The sequence below is a fragment of the Falco peregrinus genome, chromosome 8 (assembly GCF_023634155.1).
Source record: "Falco peregrinus isolate bFalPer1 chromosome 8, bFalPer1.pri, whole genome shotgun sequence".
Lineage (NCBI taxonomy): Eukaryota > Metazoa > Chordata > Aves > Falconiformes > Falconidae > Falco > Falco peregrinus.
This window is the reverse complement of record NC_073728.1, coordinates 20,578,654-20,595,499: the sequence shown is the minus strand read 5'-3', so window position 1 is coordinate 20,595,499 and position 16,846 is coordinate 20,578,654. Positions and strand designations below refer to the sequence as shown.

The following is a 16,846-nucleotide window of genomic DNA, read 5'->3' as shown; positions in this document are numbered from 1 at the left end:
ATTCCTTAGATTTTCCACTTGTCATCTCTCAGAAAGATGAAATGCTGCTTATTTTGGCTAGCAGTGCTATGCAAGTTCTCTTTTAGTCATGAAACCAACCCTGCTCTTTATCTTTTGGGGTGTAACTGCAGAGGTCTGTGATGGCAGCATATCTGGACATACCTGCACAAATTTCAGTCTGGACAGTGCAAGCAAAAATAATGATGCAGAGAGGGTTTTCAGGCGAGCCACTCATCCACCTCTTCCAGGTCACAAACCTGATGGTATAAATGGCATAAAATTAATGCTACCATATTGTCACTCCTAGTATTGCTCAGACTAGCTAAACACTAGTGCATATGCTAGTGCTACAGCTTCTATAGCAATGTGTGTTCCTAGTACATCCCAGGCATGACCGCCACCATGTTTTCTGGCCAATTTTTTTAAGCTAAAAAGGGAGGCAAGCCACAGCAGCCAGAGAAGCAGAACTGCTTCAAAGAACCTCAGTACTAAGCCTGAGCTGAACTCTGAGCCAGTCTTGAAGGAGAACTGAAAAATACGGAGCAGGTGTCCACCTTCAAATTATCTGTGTCTAGAGTTTCACATAGTTTAAGCTGGCATAAACCATCGCTACTGCTAAAAAAGCACTTCCAGGCTCTGTCCCCTCTCAGCTGCTCATATCAGCCCCTGCGCCTCTCCTGCCTTTGTGCCGGCACGAGTCTTTGTGCAATCACCCGATGACCTGAATTCAGATCTGGGTGAAAACTGATTGCTTTTCCCTGCAGTAGCTTCGCCTCCGCAGCCCAGTTCACTGCACAGCCGTGCAAAAGCTGTGCTGGCAGAAGGCAAGGTGGGCAGCGCAGCAGCAAGAACAGGGCCTGCCAGGCAGGGGAGGGGTGTGACGGCTGCTTTCGGCAGGCAGGATGATTTAAACGACCTGGATGTATGCATGAAACTATATTTTCCATGCTGAAAGGTGGTAAGACACCACTGCACACCCAGTGTGGCATTAAGATGTAGAGACAATTCATATGAATCCTCTCAACTCTAAAACTGAGTTAAAAGTTACTAGAGCTGCCTTTATCTTTTGCCAGTGGCTGCGGCTTTACAATAACTTTTGTTAGCTTTTAAATATTTTCTTTTTCTGCCTGTTCCATATAAATTGAAGAAACCTGAGATTAGGATTGAGTTCTCCAGAGCTAATTTACAAGTTTCCCAGTTTGAATCTGCTGCCTCAAAAACAGGGGCAAACCATACTGCCATGTGTTGGCTCATGGGTTTATATGGTATTATGGCCAAGCAAGAAACTGCCATTACTCTGATTTCTGACGTTTTCTAGCTAATTTTTTAGTTTTCATAATGGAAAAAATCTTGAAAGGATCTAAAGACTCACTAGCCAGAGGGCAGAAAGAATACAAGCCCCAGAATTCACACTTAAAACCTTGTAGTAATTCCAGCTTCAGGATAGTGTACCACTGGGTTTGGATGGTCCTTGAGCAGGCTGCTTTTGCTCTCTTGTCCTCTAATACAATAAATGAAGTTACACGTTTTAAACAGCAGCATGTTAACACAGTGTCTGATGCAGACTCGGCACTCCTAGTCTTGGAGTAGGAAATATTAACCACCCCCTCATTTCTCATGCACTACTGGAATAGTTTCTTTCTTTCTGCAACCAGGGCCTAAAGTCAGACATGATAAATCCCAGCTCTGCAGATACACAGCCATAGACAAAATGCCTGCACAAAGTCCCCTAGGCAAGAGACCTCAGAACGCAAGTGTTCTGCTCTCTGAAAATGCCTATGAATCAAGAGATTTAACATGTAAATAGATTTTAAAATAATTTGACCAACTGGCAATTGCCTCAGACAGGAAGGATAAACAAGTTACAGCATTTAAGAGACTAAGTATGTGGTACCTCTCCCCCTCCAGAGCATGAGTTTCATGTGATTTGCATTTGATATTTGTTATTTCCTCTAAAATGTGGCACCTTTGATTGACCTTGTGTGGAGACTTCTCCAGGTTCACCAGAAGATCTGTTCACAATAAAGCACGAGCGCTTTCAGATCACACAGAACGTGCCTGAAAGTGCCCTATGAAGGGGAAGCCAGAGCATGCCGGCCTCCTTCACTGCTTATCCTGGCAATGCTGAGCCTGTCCCGTGGGTGAAAAGGAGCCACCAGCACCTGCTTTTTGACTTAGCATCTTCATGTACTTATTACTCTGAGTGCCTAAGATCTCGCTGAACTTTATTCAGGTTAGTTATTATGGCTCAGTGAAATAATATATCTCACTTTATGCCTATAAATGTATACTTGTGCTCCACTGGTTTAATCCAACTGTTTTTTTATGTTCCCTCATGCCAAAATAACACACCTTGGGGAAGAGCCTCTGATGTTCATGAAATTATTGTATTTGATTCATCGGTAAAGTGTTCTTCCATGATTCACCTCGATACCGTACTACATCTTTGTGATGTACAATTAACGTATATGATTCATTGCGATGCTGCACTCCTTTTTGTGATTCATTGTGCTACACAGCTGATTTTTATATGGCAGATCTACACATACGTGTAACAACAGTCAAGTATGAGAGATCATGAGGGGCTGCGATCCTCCGGTGCAGGTAAACCTGCAGTATACGGACACTACGTCAGCTGGCGAGTGCGGACACTACGTCAGCTGGCGAGTGTGGTGCGAAGTGGCAATGGGCGCTGCTGACTCGCATGACGCTGATACAAAAAGTGTACTGTCACAGCCCTGTGATGCATTTGCCTCAGCAGAAAAATTGTTTGCCCCCCCAAGTCTTTTGAGCCACTTTCCTCAAGCGTGACAGCTTATCTTCAATTTGCAGAATGTTTTTCGCAACAGCAGGGCACCTCCATGGCATTAAAACGTTTGGGTAAGGAAGGCTCCGTGTGGCTTCCCTGCGTGGAGGTGGGCTGACTGTGTTTCCTTCCTGACCTGTGGCGACCATCCCGAGGGCACGGGGGCCTCATGAGCGCCATGACCCAGCGGATGGAGAAGGGCAGGCCGGAGGCCTGGCTCCGGCAGCGGGACCTGCTCCCTCCCCACTCCCGGGGACCTCCAGAGCCCCTGACCTGCGCCCACAGCAGCCCGTCGGCCCCAGGCTACCCCCAGCACGGAGAAGATGCTGCTGCTGATGGGGGAACACCATCCCGGCTCTGGGGGCACAAAGGTAAAGCAGCAGATTTTGAAATCACCATCATCTGGTCACCTTGGTAATACTTTCAGCTACATTTTGCTAAGCTGCCTGTCACTGGGGCAGCACCCCTGGAAGGACGGCACCCGCGCCTCCAGGGCCGCGGCCACGGCGTTGTGAGGGGAAAGCATCGAGCGGGCGGGCCCGGCTGGGCCCAGGCGGCTCTCCCTGACCTCGGCGCGGGCAGCCACGGCGCAGGCACCCCGGCCCGCCCCGGGCAACCCAGGCCGCCCTTGCAGCCCGCGCTCCAGCCCGCTCGCCTCACGGCGGCTGCCGCTGCGGCCGGGGCCCGGGCCGTGCGGGGCCAGGCGCTCCCCGCTCGCCAGTGCGGCGGGGCCGAGGGGTGGGCACGCCGCCCTCCGCGGCCGGAGGCGCTGCCCGGGGCCGCCCCAGCCTCGCCGCCCCGCACGCCGCCCCGCACGCCGCCCCGCACGCCGCCCCGCACGCCGCCCCGCACGCCGCCCCGCACGCCGCCCCGCACGCCGCCCCGCACGCCGCCCCGCACGCCGCCCCCGCGCCTCGCCCCCTACAGGCGGGGCGGCACCCCCAGGCGCGGCCTCGCCTCCCCCGCGGGGCTCGGCGCAGAGCGCGGGGTGGCGCCGCTGCGAGGCGGCGCGGGGGCGGCGGCGGCACCCCGGCACCAACCGGAAGCGCGGGGGACGGAGCGGGAGACGCGGTCGCGCCGGTTCCAGCCTCCTTCGGCGGCCCCGGGATCGGCGCCGCTCGGGTCCCGCCAGCCCGGAGTCCCTCGGGGAAGGTGAGGTGGGTGAGGCGCCCCCCCGGCGCGCCCGGGAGGGGGGCAGCGGCTGCGCGGTGGGTGCGCGCTGCGCTGGGCGGGGGGGTCGGCCGGGCCGCGGGGTCGGACTGGGCCGGGCCGTGGGTGTCCCCGCCGGGCTCGACGTTTCCACCCGCCGAAGCAACTTGGCAGAGCCCTGGCGGGGGGGCACCCGGCCGGCCCGAGCCCCGCCTGACCTTGCGTCGCCCCGGGGCGCAGCCGCCAGCGCCGTCCCCCGCCGGCAGGCAGCGGCGCCCACGCGTGGCCGTGCGGCGGGGCGGGGGTCCCGGGCGCCGCCGGGGGCCGGGCAGGGCCGGGCGCGGTGGTGCCGGTGCCCGCCGTGGGGAGCGCGGGGAGCGGCGGCTGCGCGGGGCCGCCCGCCGGGACGGGGCTGGCGGCGGGACACGGGCGCGGGGCCGCTGGACTCCCCCCGCCCGCAGACGGGGCTCGGCACACGGTCACTTCACCGGCACCTGCTGCCTTCTGGTGATCCGGGCGTTAAATCCCGCGGGTCAGGCTGTGAGGTGCCACTGCCCTTCCCTTCCGTTTTTTCCTTCCCCCCTCCCCCGCCTTCCCCCCGCCCCCGGAGTTCGCCCCTTTCCCACCAGTATGCCTTTTTTTTGCCTTTTTTTTTTTTTTTTTTAGCACGTGTGTGGTGCGAGCCATCCGTTCCCCCTCTAACCGGCATGCTTTGCTGTGAGGCTTAGACAGAGCCATCGCGAAAGCCATGGATCATTACTTTTTCGAAATTCCAGAAGCAGAAATAATTTGAAAGCACTGGATTAACTGGGTCGCTGCCTGAAAACATCATAGCTTTCCGCAGGAGGCATGCGGTTAGATGTTTTCAGGACTTTGCCCTGAAATTGTAAGTTCTCACGAGCCTTCTTGTCCTATCTGCCCACACTGTGCTTTGCGTACCGGTGGCGTTGTGTGAATCATGGCCCGGCACAGAAGGGCCACCAAACCAAGGACCGGGACCCAGCAGTCGCGCCCATGCAAGGACCCTGCGACCCAGTGGGCTGGGGTGCACGTTCGGGTGCCTTGTCCTTCAGGTGCGTTGTTGCGTGCATGCTCCTGGCAGGCATCGCTGACAAGCTTTAATGTCAGCTAAGTGAGCAGTTTAAAGTTTCTCCGAGATAAAATGTTTTCTATTTAAAGTGAAGCCATTAAACCCTTCAGTCTGTGCTATTGACATAGCTCGGGTCGAAAATAGTTCTTTTCCTGAAGCACTCAAACTGTTTAGGCTGAGTTGAACTCTCTTTCTGTAGCACTGATGGTTATATAAATTCAAATAAAATTAGAAATGTTATTAATGGAAGTTATGCTGAATTCTTAGGTTCTGACAAAGGACAGGCTCAAATGTTGTTGCTCCTGTAACTAAGGTAGGCAGAGCCATGCGTCCAGTCTCACTGTCTGCAGGGCTGCTGCTTGGTCTGATTAAGAAAGTTTAGGAATTGTAGGGGTTGTTGACTTTGTTTTAACTTACAGAGAGATCAGAAGATTAAGATATATTTAATTTGGAGTTGTGCTTGGGGTTTGTTTGCTTCTTATCCGTCAGCAGTTCATGATATGATAAAAGGGTCTTTTATTTATAAATACTTCCTTCTGCAGTGTCCCTGGTGGCTCACTATCGCTGTAACTCCTTTTCTGTTTTCTGTTTAGACAAGGCAGTGGTTGGCCATGTTTTGGCATTTGACGGGGGGGGTTGGGGCTTTTGGGGAAGGGGGTGGCTTTTTTTTTCCTGCTTTGAAAAAAAGGGCTAAATAAATACGCTGCTGCAGAAATCCAGGTTGATATGCTCAAGGACTGTAGGCCATTGGTTGGATAGAAAGGATGATTTGGGTCTAAAAATGGATGGTCAAAGATCCTGAAAGCAAATGGGCTGTTTTCCCAAATAAGGAAACTTGGCACATTCTGCTGTGTATTTTAAGATAGCACAAGTGTAGTGTGCTACTACTTTATTGGCAATATGTTGGCAGCATGCCTTCCGGAAAGAAGCGCTGAATCCTGCTTCGTGGAACCAGACAGTGAAGTGAGGGCAGTGAGTTGTGTGGTTGTTTCCTTTAGTAAATCACAAAGGGTTTTCCTGAAGTAATCAAATATTTAAGGAGCATCAGGTGCACGTGTAAGATGAGGGATGCAATTTTCAGTTCAGCAGCCATACACTGAGCAAAATAAGAGTTGTAGTTACTGTGCAATTTGTGCTGAATTCTTTCCAGCCTCCTGTCTCTAACTTGTAAGCCCTTTAGTGGAAGCTCTCTATGCTCCGGGAGCAGTAGCTGAATGACAGATAGTGGGGTCTTCTGGCTTGTACGTGGAATAGAGCAGAGAGCTGGGCATGGCAGCACTTCCCCTGCAGTTCAGGCTGGTTTGTGGGAAGCTGGGAGGTACGAGTGCATGTGTCTGGATCTTCCAGTGTTACTGTGCTAGGATGCAGGTTGGGGCAGCCTGCTGCTGGGTTGGTTTGCAAGCCATCCGCTTGGGTTCTTGGGGGTTCTCTTACCCTGGGAGGGGGGAATCAGGGGGGAACAGGAGGTGTGGGACCTCAGCAGGGTCTTGGGAAGGGACCCCCATGCAAGTTACACCCACAAAGTGCTCTAATCGCAACAAGCCAGTGATGGCAGATTGTTTCCTACACCAAGCGCTTACTGCTGTACTGAACTGAGCTTATTGTAGCTCAATAGCTTTCTGCAAAGTGACTCTGCGTAATAGAGTCCTGACATGTTAAATACTAATGCTTAATAATGCAAAGCCTATTAAATGCCGCCAAATGTGGCTCAGATCTGTTTCTTTTTAGTGTGAAACCAACAGCTTCTAACAGCATGCTCAAGTAAGTTACTATGAGGAAAAAAATGACACAGGAGAAGGTGGGGATGTTGTTGCAAGATTACAAGCTCATGTTGATGAGTAGAAATAAAACAGAAAAAGGAGCAAGTTGTTGTTGTCGTCACCAAATAATAAAAAAAAAAAAGATCCCATAGGAATAATTGAAATAACCAACAATTGAGTTATTTCTTGAAGTACCTGTCATTCACTGTTTCTGAACTGACAGTTTCATTTCATCGACAACAAGCGACAAAGTCAGTTGCGGTTGACATGGTGTTCGCTGCTGCTACATGATGACAGCAGTTAAACACTCGAAACTGTGTTAGTGGGGAAGGATGGTGCTGATGCCAAACCTTGGTTGTGCTGTCTGCCTGCGTGCGGGGGAATTGTCGTAATGCTCCTGGCCCCAGCCTGGAGACCGTGATGCAGAGGACTGCTCTCCTGGCTGCAGAAGCGTAAGGAATGAAGAGGTGCCTTGCACTGTTGGAATGATGTGCTTGTTTTGGATGCAAGTGTAAGACTCTGGAGTTCAATGAAATACCTGATTTGTTTGGTTTTTTCTCAACCAATGGTATAAACTCAGATTGTTAAGTATCTTTTAAAAGAGGATGACAAGTTAATAACTGTGTGTGGATTTGTTGCATGCAGTTGTGACTCTAAACAGTTGTTTTCTCAAACATAACAATGAGATTGATCTGTCTAATTGAGGATTAACTACCTTGCATCTGCAAACGTGGAGTGATATTTAAACAGGTCTGTGCCTTCATCTAGAAGGAGAAAACTGTATACCTGACTTAGGCTGTCATTAATTCCAGGTCTCTAAGTAGTGTCCCATGCAAATCTACCTTCTCTGGAAAAAAAGCATCTGGAAGAATCTGATACAAATGAATGAATCATTCTTGAAATTATATTGCTTTATTGTATGCTGGTGCCCGTAGCATCTGCAGCTGATTGACTGCTGTAGATAAATTTGAAATTGGGGAAGGTGTTGAAGGAAAGAGCAGTAGCTTCTGCAAATGCTTGTGTGCTGGGCACTGTGTTGCGGTTGCATAAATGTTTAGGTAAAGTTTTAAGCAGCAAGGCGTACCCATCAGAAAAGTACTCACTGGTATTTATCAAGTGTCTGGTGTGCATGTTATACCATCTTGAGGTCTGTTTTCTGTGAAACCTTGGAATAACATGTTCTATCTTAGCGTAACTTTCAGAAGTCAAATAATTTACTTGTTTATACAGATTATTTGGTTCTTCTGGATGAGCAATAATTTCAAATAATTTGACAGTTCTTCAGAATGTTGAATTTAGATAGGAAGGCTAGAAATGTTTGTTTCCTGTGACCTGTTTTTCTTTAGTTTTATGTTCCTTCTGCCATCCCAAACACAGCCATCTGCTATCAGCTGTTCACACTTTCCTGTCAAATTTATGGTCCCGTCAGTGCATACGCTTTTGCCTGTGAGTAGCATTACTTTTCTGAATAATTCTGTTGTCAGTAAGGAGACTGCACTGAAGCATAATTACCCATATGCGTAAACATGTGCAGGGCTGTGGCCTTAAATTGTGAGGTCTCTGGGCTGGGAAGCTGACCTGTTTTATTTGTCTATAAAGTGTCACCTATGCTTGAGACACTGTGTACACAGCATTAATTTGGAGCAGCTGCCGGAGCAGAGGCAGCAAATGAGCTTTTGTTTCTGAAGCAGACCTGGCAAAGAGCAAAACGTTAGAACTAGCTTTGCCACCCTCCTGATTTGCAGGAGTGACTGATTTCCTTTCCCTTGAGCTTTCTCTAAATAAAATGTGTGCAAGAGGGTGCAAAAGATGTCTCTGGGATGGCAGGAAATCACACAACAGTGACAAGGTTGAAACAAGAGCAAAAGGTCAGCAGAAGAATTCAGGCACTTGTATCAGGGAAGGAACTGGCAGGCCACTGGAAGGATGGACTTTATTTCGTGTCCCATGGGTAACCCCTGCTCGTGACTCACGGAGCTGGAGAAAGAGCGTTCTTGTTCACTCACAGAGAGCTTTGTAGGCTGGCTGTTGCTGAAAGGTGTGCTTGAAGCCTGCCCCCTCCTAAACGCAATGCCTTCTGTAAACATAGGTTGTCATGGTCTTGTCAGTGCTTGCGTTTGCAGTTACGGGTGGTGAGGAGATGTAAAACGAAGCAGGCAGTTTCAGCAAAGGCTCTGTGCAATATCCCTTATGCAATATGTAGAAAAATGTTGGTGTCTTCATCTCTCATTTGGAGAATAGCTGCAACCAAACAGTGCCAGACATTTCTGGTCAAATGATATCTCAAAATGTTAATCAGATTAGCTGCACAGTCAGGAGAGCTCGGGGCGAAATTGTGTCTTTGTGTTTGTTACAGAAGGGACTGGGATAAAGGTGTTTTGGCAGTTGTCAGTGCTCGGTGTATTACAGGTGCATTTCCCAGCCCTGGACATGTAATGTGCGGGCTCCATCTCAAAAAGCCCTAAGGGCTGGAGGCTCCCAGAGGACACCGTATGTTCTGGTACTGTTGTTAGAGTGTAATTTTGGAGGTGTAATTTTCACCAGTAACCCAAAAATCTCTTATCTCTCTCTCTTTTTTTTTTTTTTTTTTTTTTTGAGGCGGGGCTTGTTTTATTCAAACCTGTCTCTTTCATTTTATGCTGGTAAGTTTGCTTTTGTTAATAGCAAGTATAGTAACTTTTGCTGGTAACGAAAACTACTTTGTCTAAGCTGGTGCAGGCATGCAGATGGTTCTGGAGGATACTGTGTCCTGCAGTCCTACTAAGGACCTGAGGCTTCCTGATCTTACACCATTAAAAAAAGATGCCTAAAATTAGTGATTATTCATGCATTTAGATGATAGCGTTTCTTGGAATTCGCTATGGGCATAAGCTTTTATCGCTGTGAAATCTCCAAGAAGGACGTTCTGTTCCCCTGGCAGCAGACATGGGATCATCTCTTGAAACTGCTGACACCGGTCTTGGCATAGGCTGCAGAATTTCACATACTGTAACCTAGATAAATTACCGTGTACTTGTGCTTTGTTACAACATGCGAACAGAACTGAGTCACTCGGGAAGAGACATTTACCATGGCCAGGTTTTTCCACATCCTCGCGCGGAGCAGTCCTACCTTGCCGCAAGCGCCGGCAGCACGCGTGGTGCGTGCCAGGTTGCCGCTGCCCGCCTGCAGGAAGGCTGCCGGCCCGGCCGGCATCGCGCGCTGTGTGCGTGGCCATCGCAGCAGGAGAGCTGGCATGCCAGGGCGTGCCTGCGCTCCTAGGCAAGCTCGGAGCAGAGGGCACGCTTCCCGGCCGTCGGTGCGCTTCGCTCGCGTCGGGGAAGGCAGCGACACGCCTGCCTTTCACAGAGCCGCTTCCAAGGTGTTCGGAAAACGTCAGTATCGCCCTGAAGAGTATTTTTAGTCATTTCTGTCTCCCAGCTGCTCCTAATAGCTTGTGCAAATTATGCAAACATTTGCGCAGCCTGTTGGAGTGTGAGTTCCCAGGCTCTTTTCCCTACTGTTCCCCACGGATTATACTATAGCGTGTTTGTGGTGACAGGTTCTGGTTTTGGGGTGTTTGAGCATGAGTGAGAAAGTCCATAAGTCCTCAGAGCATATGCATTAATGAAAGCTTTTCTCTTCACAGGTTTTGCTGTGGTATATTTTGTCATTATGAGATGTCGTCTACAAGTGCTTCATTTGTGCAAATTAGATTTGATGACTTGCAGTTTTTTGAGAACTGCGGTGGAGGGAGTTTCGGGAGCGTCTACCGAGCCCGATGGATTTCTCAGGACAAGGAGGTGGCTGTAAAGAAGCTGCTCAAAATAGAAAAAGAGGTAAGAGTGTACTTTTCATTCACTTTGCTGTGGAAACAAGGACAGAAATTATTTTCTGGTGTCTCCTGTCCTCTAGCTAATGGAGGCAAACTACCTTGGGCTGTTTGTTTGTTTAATTACAAAAACCCCATAACTGGATGATGTTACAGTAAAGACACACTGAGGGAGCCTCAGCTGAGGATGCCGCTGATTTAAAGCATTATTATACTGTTTATTGCCCTCTCCCACTTTTCTTGTTTAGTAGCTCCTCTCTGCTGTGGTCCTAAGGAGGAGAGCTAGCTGCACCTGTGGAGCTAGTAATTTCTCTTTAATACTGCTGGGCATGTTGCTAGATAGGAAGAGGTAGCGTTCACTGTCTTTGCCTGCTTCCATTTTCTCCCGTTTACATCTGGTCTTCTAAGCTCTGTGGTTTGTATCTGTACGTTCATGTGTGTTGCTTGGAGTTGTCTCTTCCCTGGCTGCTGCAGGTTGTGATCTGGAGCTCCACTAGCTCTGAGATAATCATAGCCGTGCTTCAGCTTGGTCTCACCTTGCAGTGAAGTTTAAGCCTGACTGTTCTACCAGTCACCTTCCCACACGGCATCCTGTGCACCTGAAAAGGCAGACAGGTCCTTGGCAGTCCTGTGGGAAAAGGCAGAATTAACTTACTGCACATTTACCAACTAAGGTTGTTTGAGTTTGTGGGGGTTTTCTTTTTTTTTTTTTTTTTTTTTTTTAAGAAGACTTTTAGGTTTACCTAAAAATACCTCCTGATCCTCAGCTTTGTACAGTCCTAGCAGAGACACACTGTGTGTGGTCCTCACGGCGCTCCAGCGTGCCTGCTGCTCACCACTGCTGATGCAGCAGCGAGAACACACCAGTGTAGTGATGGGCTGCACAGTTACTGGACAGATGTTCCAGCACGTTTATATCCAACTTGTATACAATATTCTCGAAGTGTTTGAAGAAGATAGTTATAAGCTTGAGGACGGCAGGGCAGTGCTAGGCATAACATGCTTGGTAAATAATCAGACACCGAAGTTCATCCATCCACTGCTGCTGCAGCTGAGTTAGCATGATTACATCATGCTTTGAGGTGGGATAGGCATGTTTGATTGTGATTGAGCAAGTTGCTGTCTAAAATAATGTGGCTTATGATTTTTCCAGGATGGTTGGAGATGTACACCTTCAGTCCAATATTCATTTGTACCATTCTCTTTGATTCTACTATTTGTTAATACCAAAAGATATACAAAGACAAGTAAAATTGGTGCTATGCGGTATTGTAATGTGCTCCTTAAAAATCAACTGGCTGGCAGATCTTGGTACTGGTCAGTGAAGTATCTTTATTGAATAGGTGTGTTTGTGGTGGGATTTTGCAGGAGTCTGCTAAACCAGTTGCTAGATACTTCAGGCATTTTGAAAGAAAACTTAAAAACAGTATTACTGCATCTTGTGATGGCATAAACCTTAGTGGAATGGGAAATGATAGAGAAAGTAGGACCGTCATATGTTTTGCTTGACACAGTTGGGGCGTTCAAGAAAGATATAAACGGCCAAATACAATGTTTAGCTTGTAGTAATGAGGCATACAGGTTGCATGCTAGGAAAAGGAAACTGCTGGAAAGAATTTGGTACAATGTAAGGGTTTATTTAGTAATTCGTAAGACTTGCAGCTCATGAAGAGCTCCTATCATGGTGCTGTTAAGTAAGTTAGGTTAATGTCTTTGCATATCCAAGTGAGGATCAAGTCATTTGTAAGAACCAGGTGTCTTATCTTGGTTATGTGGCGCTGGGGAAATGGGCGTTAGGCAGTAGGTGCAGTCCTGGTTCTGCTGTGTTTAAAAGAATGTCAACCAACTGGAGGGGCAGCCCAAGGTGGACTGCAAAACACAAGGAGTGGAAGGCAGGGGGGCTGTGGATGGGTGCGTGTCGGAAGGGTGTGATGCACATCATTCAACAGGATGACTTGACAGAAGGGGAGCAAGTGCCTTCCAGCACAAAATTGTTTATTTTCCTTCAGACTGATCATCACTTGCAGCTTAAACTCAACAAGACAGGTTATAGTTGGAACAGTTTGTTGTGGGCACCTTCTCTCGAAAGTTTTCTGGGGAGACAGCAGATAGGCAAGTAGTGATGCCTTAAGTAAGTCTGGCTAGTTTTGCCAGAACTTGTCTGTCAAAAACCTTAGGAATTAAAAAGTAAAAGCTTGTTTAAAAAAAGTACATTTTCATATGAAGAAAATGCTGGACTCATTTAATCTAGTGCAAAAAGTTACTGCATGAACAAATGGTTGGGATCTGAAGCCAGACAAATTAGAATGGGAAATAAAGCACAAATTACAAGGAGTGAGGATGACTAACGCTTGAAGCAGACTACAGACTGAAAGAGCAAAGGTGGAGAATCCTTTCCGTCTCTTCATGTCTTCACGTTGAGATGTCTTTTTGGACAGTGGTTTTTGTCAAGTTGTTGAGCTCAACACAAGAGCAGCTTGCTGAAGTGTAGTGGCCCATGATGTACTAGAGGCCAGCCTCTGTGGCCTGAAGGTCTGTTCTAACCCTCACGGCTGTCGAGTTGTTTACACATGTAGTATGTTTGTCTGTAGTGTTGACAGTAATGAATGTCTGTGACTGAACTGTCCTGAAAGTCACAGTGAGTCAATGGCTTTTCTGATAACAATAGAAAAATAACTTGCCATAACTGTATGTATCTGTTTAGTAGATATTTGGATGGTTTCCATTTAGTCCAGAAAATTAATTATTACTCTTCCTGGTTTGTTTGAAAGGAAGTATCCTTGTAACTCTGTGACTGATTGTCTTGTGTTTCTGTTAACTGCTGCCAATAATCCATAACAACTGATTAAAGGGAAAACAGGACAGTTGGGAAAAGCTTGCTCAGAGGAATTTCTTGCTAGCCTCGTCCAAGGGCACAAGCCAAGTCAATAGAGCTGTGGTATCATTCTGCAAATATGTTGTATCTGTGTTTCATTTTATTAAACAAGCCAATCGAAACCAGCAGAGATCCTGAAGACTTCGTATTAGCCAAGTGGCTAACAAGTTCTAACATGTGAAACAAAGCAATTTTTGTTTCAGTATATAGCAGCATATCGAACTAAAATGTAGGCTCGGGAAAACTTACAAATACTTGGAAGGGTGTTGCTCAGACAGATTTCTTCAAAACTTTACAGTCTCAGAAATGGGAAGACATCTGCAAGGCATTAACTTTTTACAGACAGGCATTAAAATGTGACTGTATGGGAAGAGGTGCATGTTTATGTGAATAAGGTACAGCTAAATAGGTCTGCTGACAAAAATAAATGTGCTGCAAGGCCTTGATTAGAGTATCAGATTTGAAAACTCTGGACAAGACTTCTGCTGGTTAAGTAAACCATAGGAGTGTGTCTGGAGTGATTAAATAACAGCAAAACCAAAATTAAATTGCTATTTTACTATCCAGTCCAAGCACTTTAACAGTTTTAGGTTTTAAGCAAGGAACAGGAATTCCATGTGAATTGTTTTATGGAAAATCAGACCATCGGCATGATGTTTATGATGCATGTGGCAGGAGTAGAAATGCCTCCTGTAGTACAATGCGTGCTTGCTCCTTTTGCCCTAAGTGATAATTATGTGTACTCACTGAAGAAAATCGCACACCTACTACTCGGGAAGTTACTTGGTATTTTTGTGAATGATTTATATGAATTACTGGATAAGCCTGTAATTTGGCACCCACCGGAATGGATGGGAACGATTGGGCCCAAAGGCCTTACTGTGCAAATTGCTGGCAGCTCTTTTGACTTCATTATCTTGAGCAGATAACTGGAGGAGTGAAATGTTACGGATGTTGCTTTATGCCTGGCCATGTTAGCTTTTCACTGAGTAGCACTCACCTCTTTTGATTGTACCTCTCTGAAGCTCACCTCTTGCTTCTCACTGCTTTTGAAGGCTGTGCTTTCGGTGGCTGGTTTTTGGCAGCTGGCATCTGATCTAGGCTGTAGTTCTTCACCAGGAGACTTATTACTGCTGCAATTTTACCTGAAACTTGGATTTAATTTTAATGTCACTGCTCTGTGGAAGTACTCCCTGATCCATGAACTGTCTCTGTGCTATGGATGAACAGCAGTATTGCACCTGATTTGCTTGCTTCAGCTGTTACAACCGTGGTACTTCGGTAGGAGTTTGTTTGGTTTCATGCAGTACAGCTGTTCCTGGATTCCTTCAAAATGCTGGTTGGTGGTCTGTGCAAACTGCAGGAAGGTGGTGGAAAAAAAAAACAGTAAAATGTAACTGTAATCTAGTTAGGAAATACTTCTGGTCAACTGACAGAACTGACTTCTGCATGAAAGATGTTAGATTGAATAGGATTAGCTACTCATGCTTTTTGTTCAGTCATGTCTGTGCGATGCATTTGAGTTTTATGAGACTCAAAAATAAAAACATGTTTTTACTAGTTCTGATGCTATATTGCTGGAAGTCTTGACTACCATAGAAATAAATTTTATATTTTTAGGTTTTCTTGTATGTAGTATGTATGCAATAAGCTTTAGGGGATCTTTTAATGCTTCATAAAATTTTTTGTACATATATATAATGCAGGGGGGTATAATGCAGCTTGTTCACTTTTTCAATTTTATGATCCACTTCTGGAAGGGACTGTCCAGAACACATGGATTGTGCCCGTACCTTCCAAAGGGGATGAGTTAAGTATAACCACGTGCATGCCATTGGACTTACCTCACTCATGTCTGTAGTCCTAAAACAGAGCATGTGGTAATTTTAATGTGGGTCATAAGAGTAAGGACTGGGAATGACTTTCAAGAGTAATAAGAAAAACAAGAGAGTAAAATAGGGCAAAACAAACCAAACTGAAACTGATACTTAGCCCTGACAGGACTAAAAATAGTAGATGTTCTTTTTGCTCACAATTTGTATCTGGTATTGGTGCTTGGGTGCCAGCCTTGGCTGTAGCGAAGGACAATTTTGATGCTTTTTAACTATTTTATTAGCTCTTTCTAGGAGCTCCTACTCCTTTACCCCCCTCATGTCTGACTTGGTGAGTATTGAGAGTGGTTCAAGGTAATATCTGCCAGGAAATGTCTGGATTTACCTGGTTCCAGCTCGGAGCAGGGGGATGGCAAACCCTGTGTTTCCCACCTGTGGTCCTTTCGTGCAGGTGCTATTGCTAATGAACAGTGAGAGAGGGCTTAGAGTGCGTGCGGTATAAGGGTCCATAAGGTGCAGGAGTCAAATATATGAACTTTCCAGACGTATCTGTGCCTATATTGGAAAATTACAGACTTCATGAAAAAATGAAAGGTTGTACATCCCCAGAGTAAGTGATCTTATGGGAACCCTTCCAGCTCCATATTCATTTAAAGAAATACTGCTATATCATGTTAACAGCTGAAAGGAAATAAAACTGCATTTATTATACCAGAGGGGTGTCTGAAGATGTCTTTGTTTCTTTTTTACGGAGTCATTATTTTGCAGGTTATATTTTGGTAAAGGAAATGGCATAGAGCACTCCTCCTGGTGCTGACTGGCATATTCCCGAACAGTATCAAGAGGACACTCGGTACCCTTTGTAGACTGTGGAAGTTGTCAGAATGGGTTCAGATGCTCCAGCTGTTGCATAATATGTATCTTGCAGAATAAATCGTTTTGGATAGGGCAGACTTCTGCAGTAAATCTCTGCTTTTGAGTTTGCCCTACTCTCGGCTTTCATTCAAGGGGGATTTTCTGGAGGCCTTGATTTTGTAAATGAATGTCATGTTTTCAGATGTCAAGAAAGTCACTGCATTAGATTTTCTTAGTGGGTGCTTTGCATAAGACTGTATAGTAAGTGTTGAGGGGTCTATGTGTTGCAAGCAAAATGATACCAAAACTCCATTGGTATTTGGGAGATACCAGTATAATGTAAGACAATGTAATATTGCTGAAGAACAGGCTTCAGTTCCGTTTTCTCTGCTTCAAGAAGAAACTTAATTCCACTCTGTCTCTGCTCCCCCAAAAAGATCTTAAAAATTTAACAATCCAGGCACAGAAACATGCTTTGTCTATATTTTGCTACATTTTATTGTAGCAGATTTTTTTACTTGTGTAAAACATTTTTATACCACACTTTTCATTAGATGAGTTAACGTTTTTCACAGTTGCTTCATGTAAATAATGAGTATTTGTAGCACAAGTTGTGTGGCTTACTGAGGTTTTTTGACCAGCTTCATTTGAGATTCTTACTTACAAAG

At 46.5% G+C, this 16,846-nt stretch overlaps 1 protein-coding gene across 5 annotated transcripts in view; it reads left to right on the top strand.

Annotated features, from left to right (window-relative positions):
- The first annotated feature begins 3,729 nt into the window (after nucleotides 1-3,729).
- MAP3K20 (mitogen-activated protein kinase kinase kinase 20) overlaps nucleotides 3,730-16,846 on the top strand; it is a 92,651-nt gene continuing 79,534 nt past the window's right edge. Inside the window, exons 1-3 of one of the 5 annotated variants that reach the window (XM_055811599.1) lie at nucleotides 3,819-3,958; nucleotides 4,622-4,841; nucleotides 10,434-10,623. In XM_055811599.1, coding sequence (XP_055667574.1) covers nucleotides 10,465-10,623 — 159 coding nt within the window. In that variant the 5' untranslated portion in view covers nucleotides 3,819-3,958; nucleotides 4,622-4,841; nucleotides 10,434-10,464. Of the gene's footprint in view, nucleotides 3,964-4,621; nucleotides 4,842-10,433; nucleotides 10,624-16,846 lie in introns of those variants that run through there. The other 4 variants (XM_055811600.1, XM_055811601.1, XM_055811603.1 and 1 more) reach the window with 4 other exon arrangements.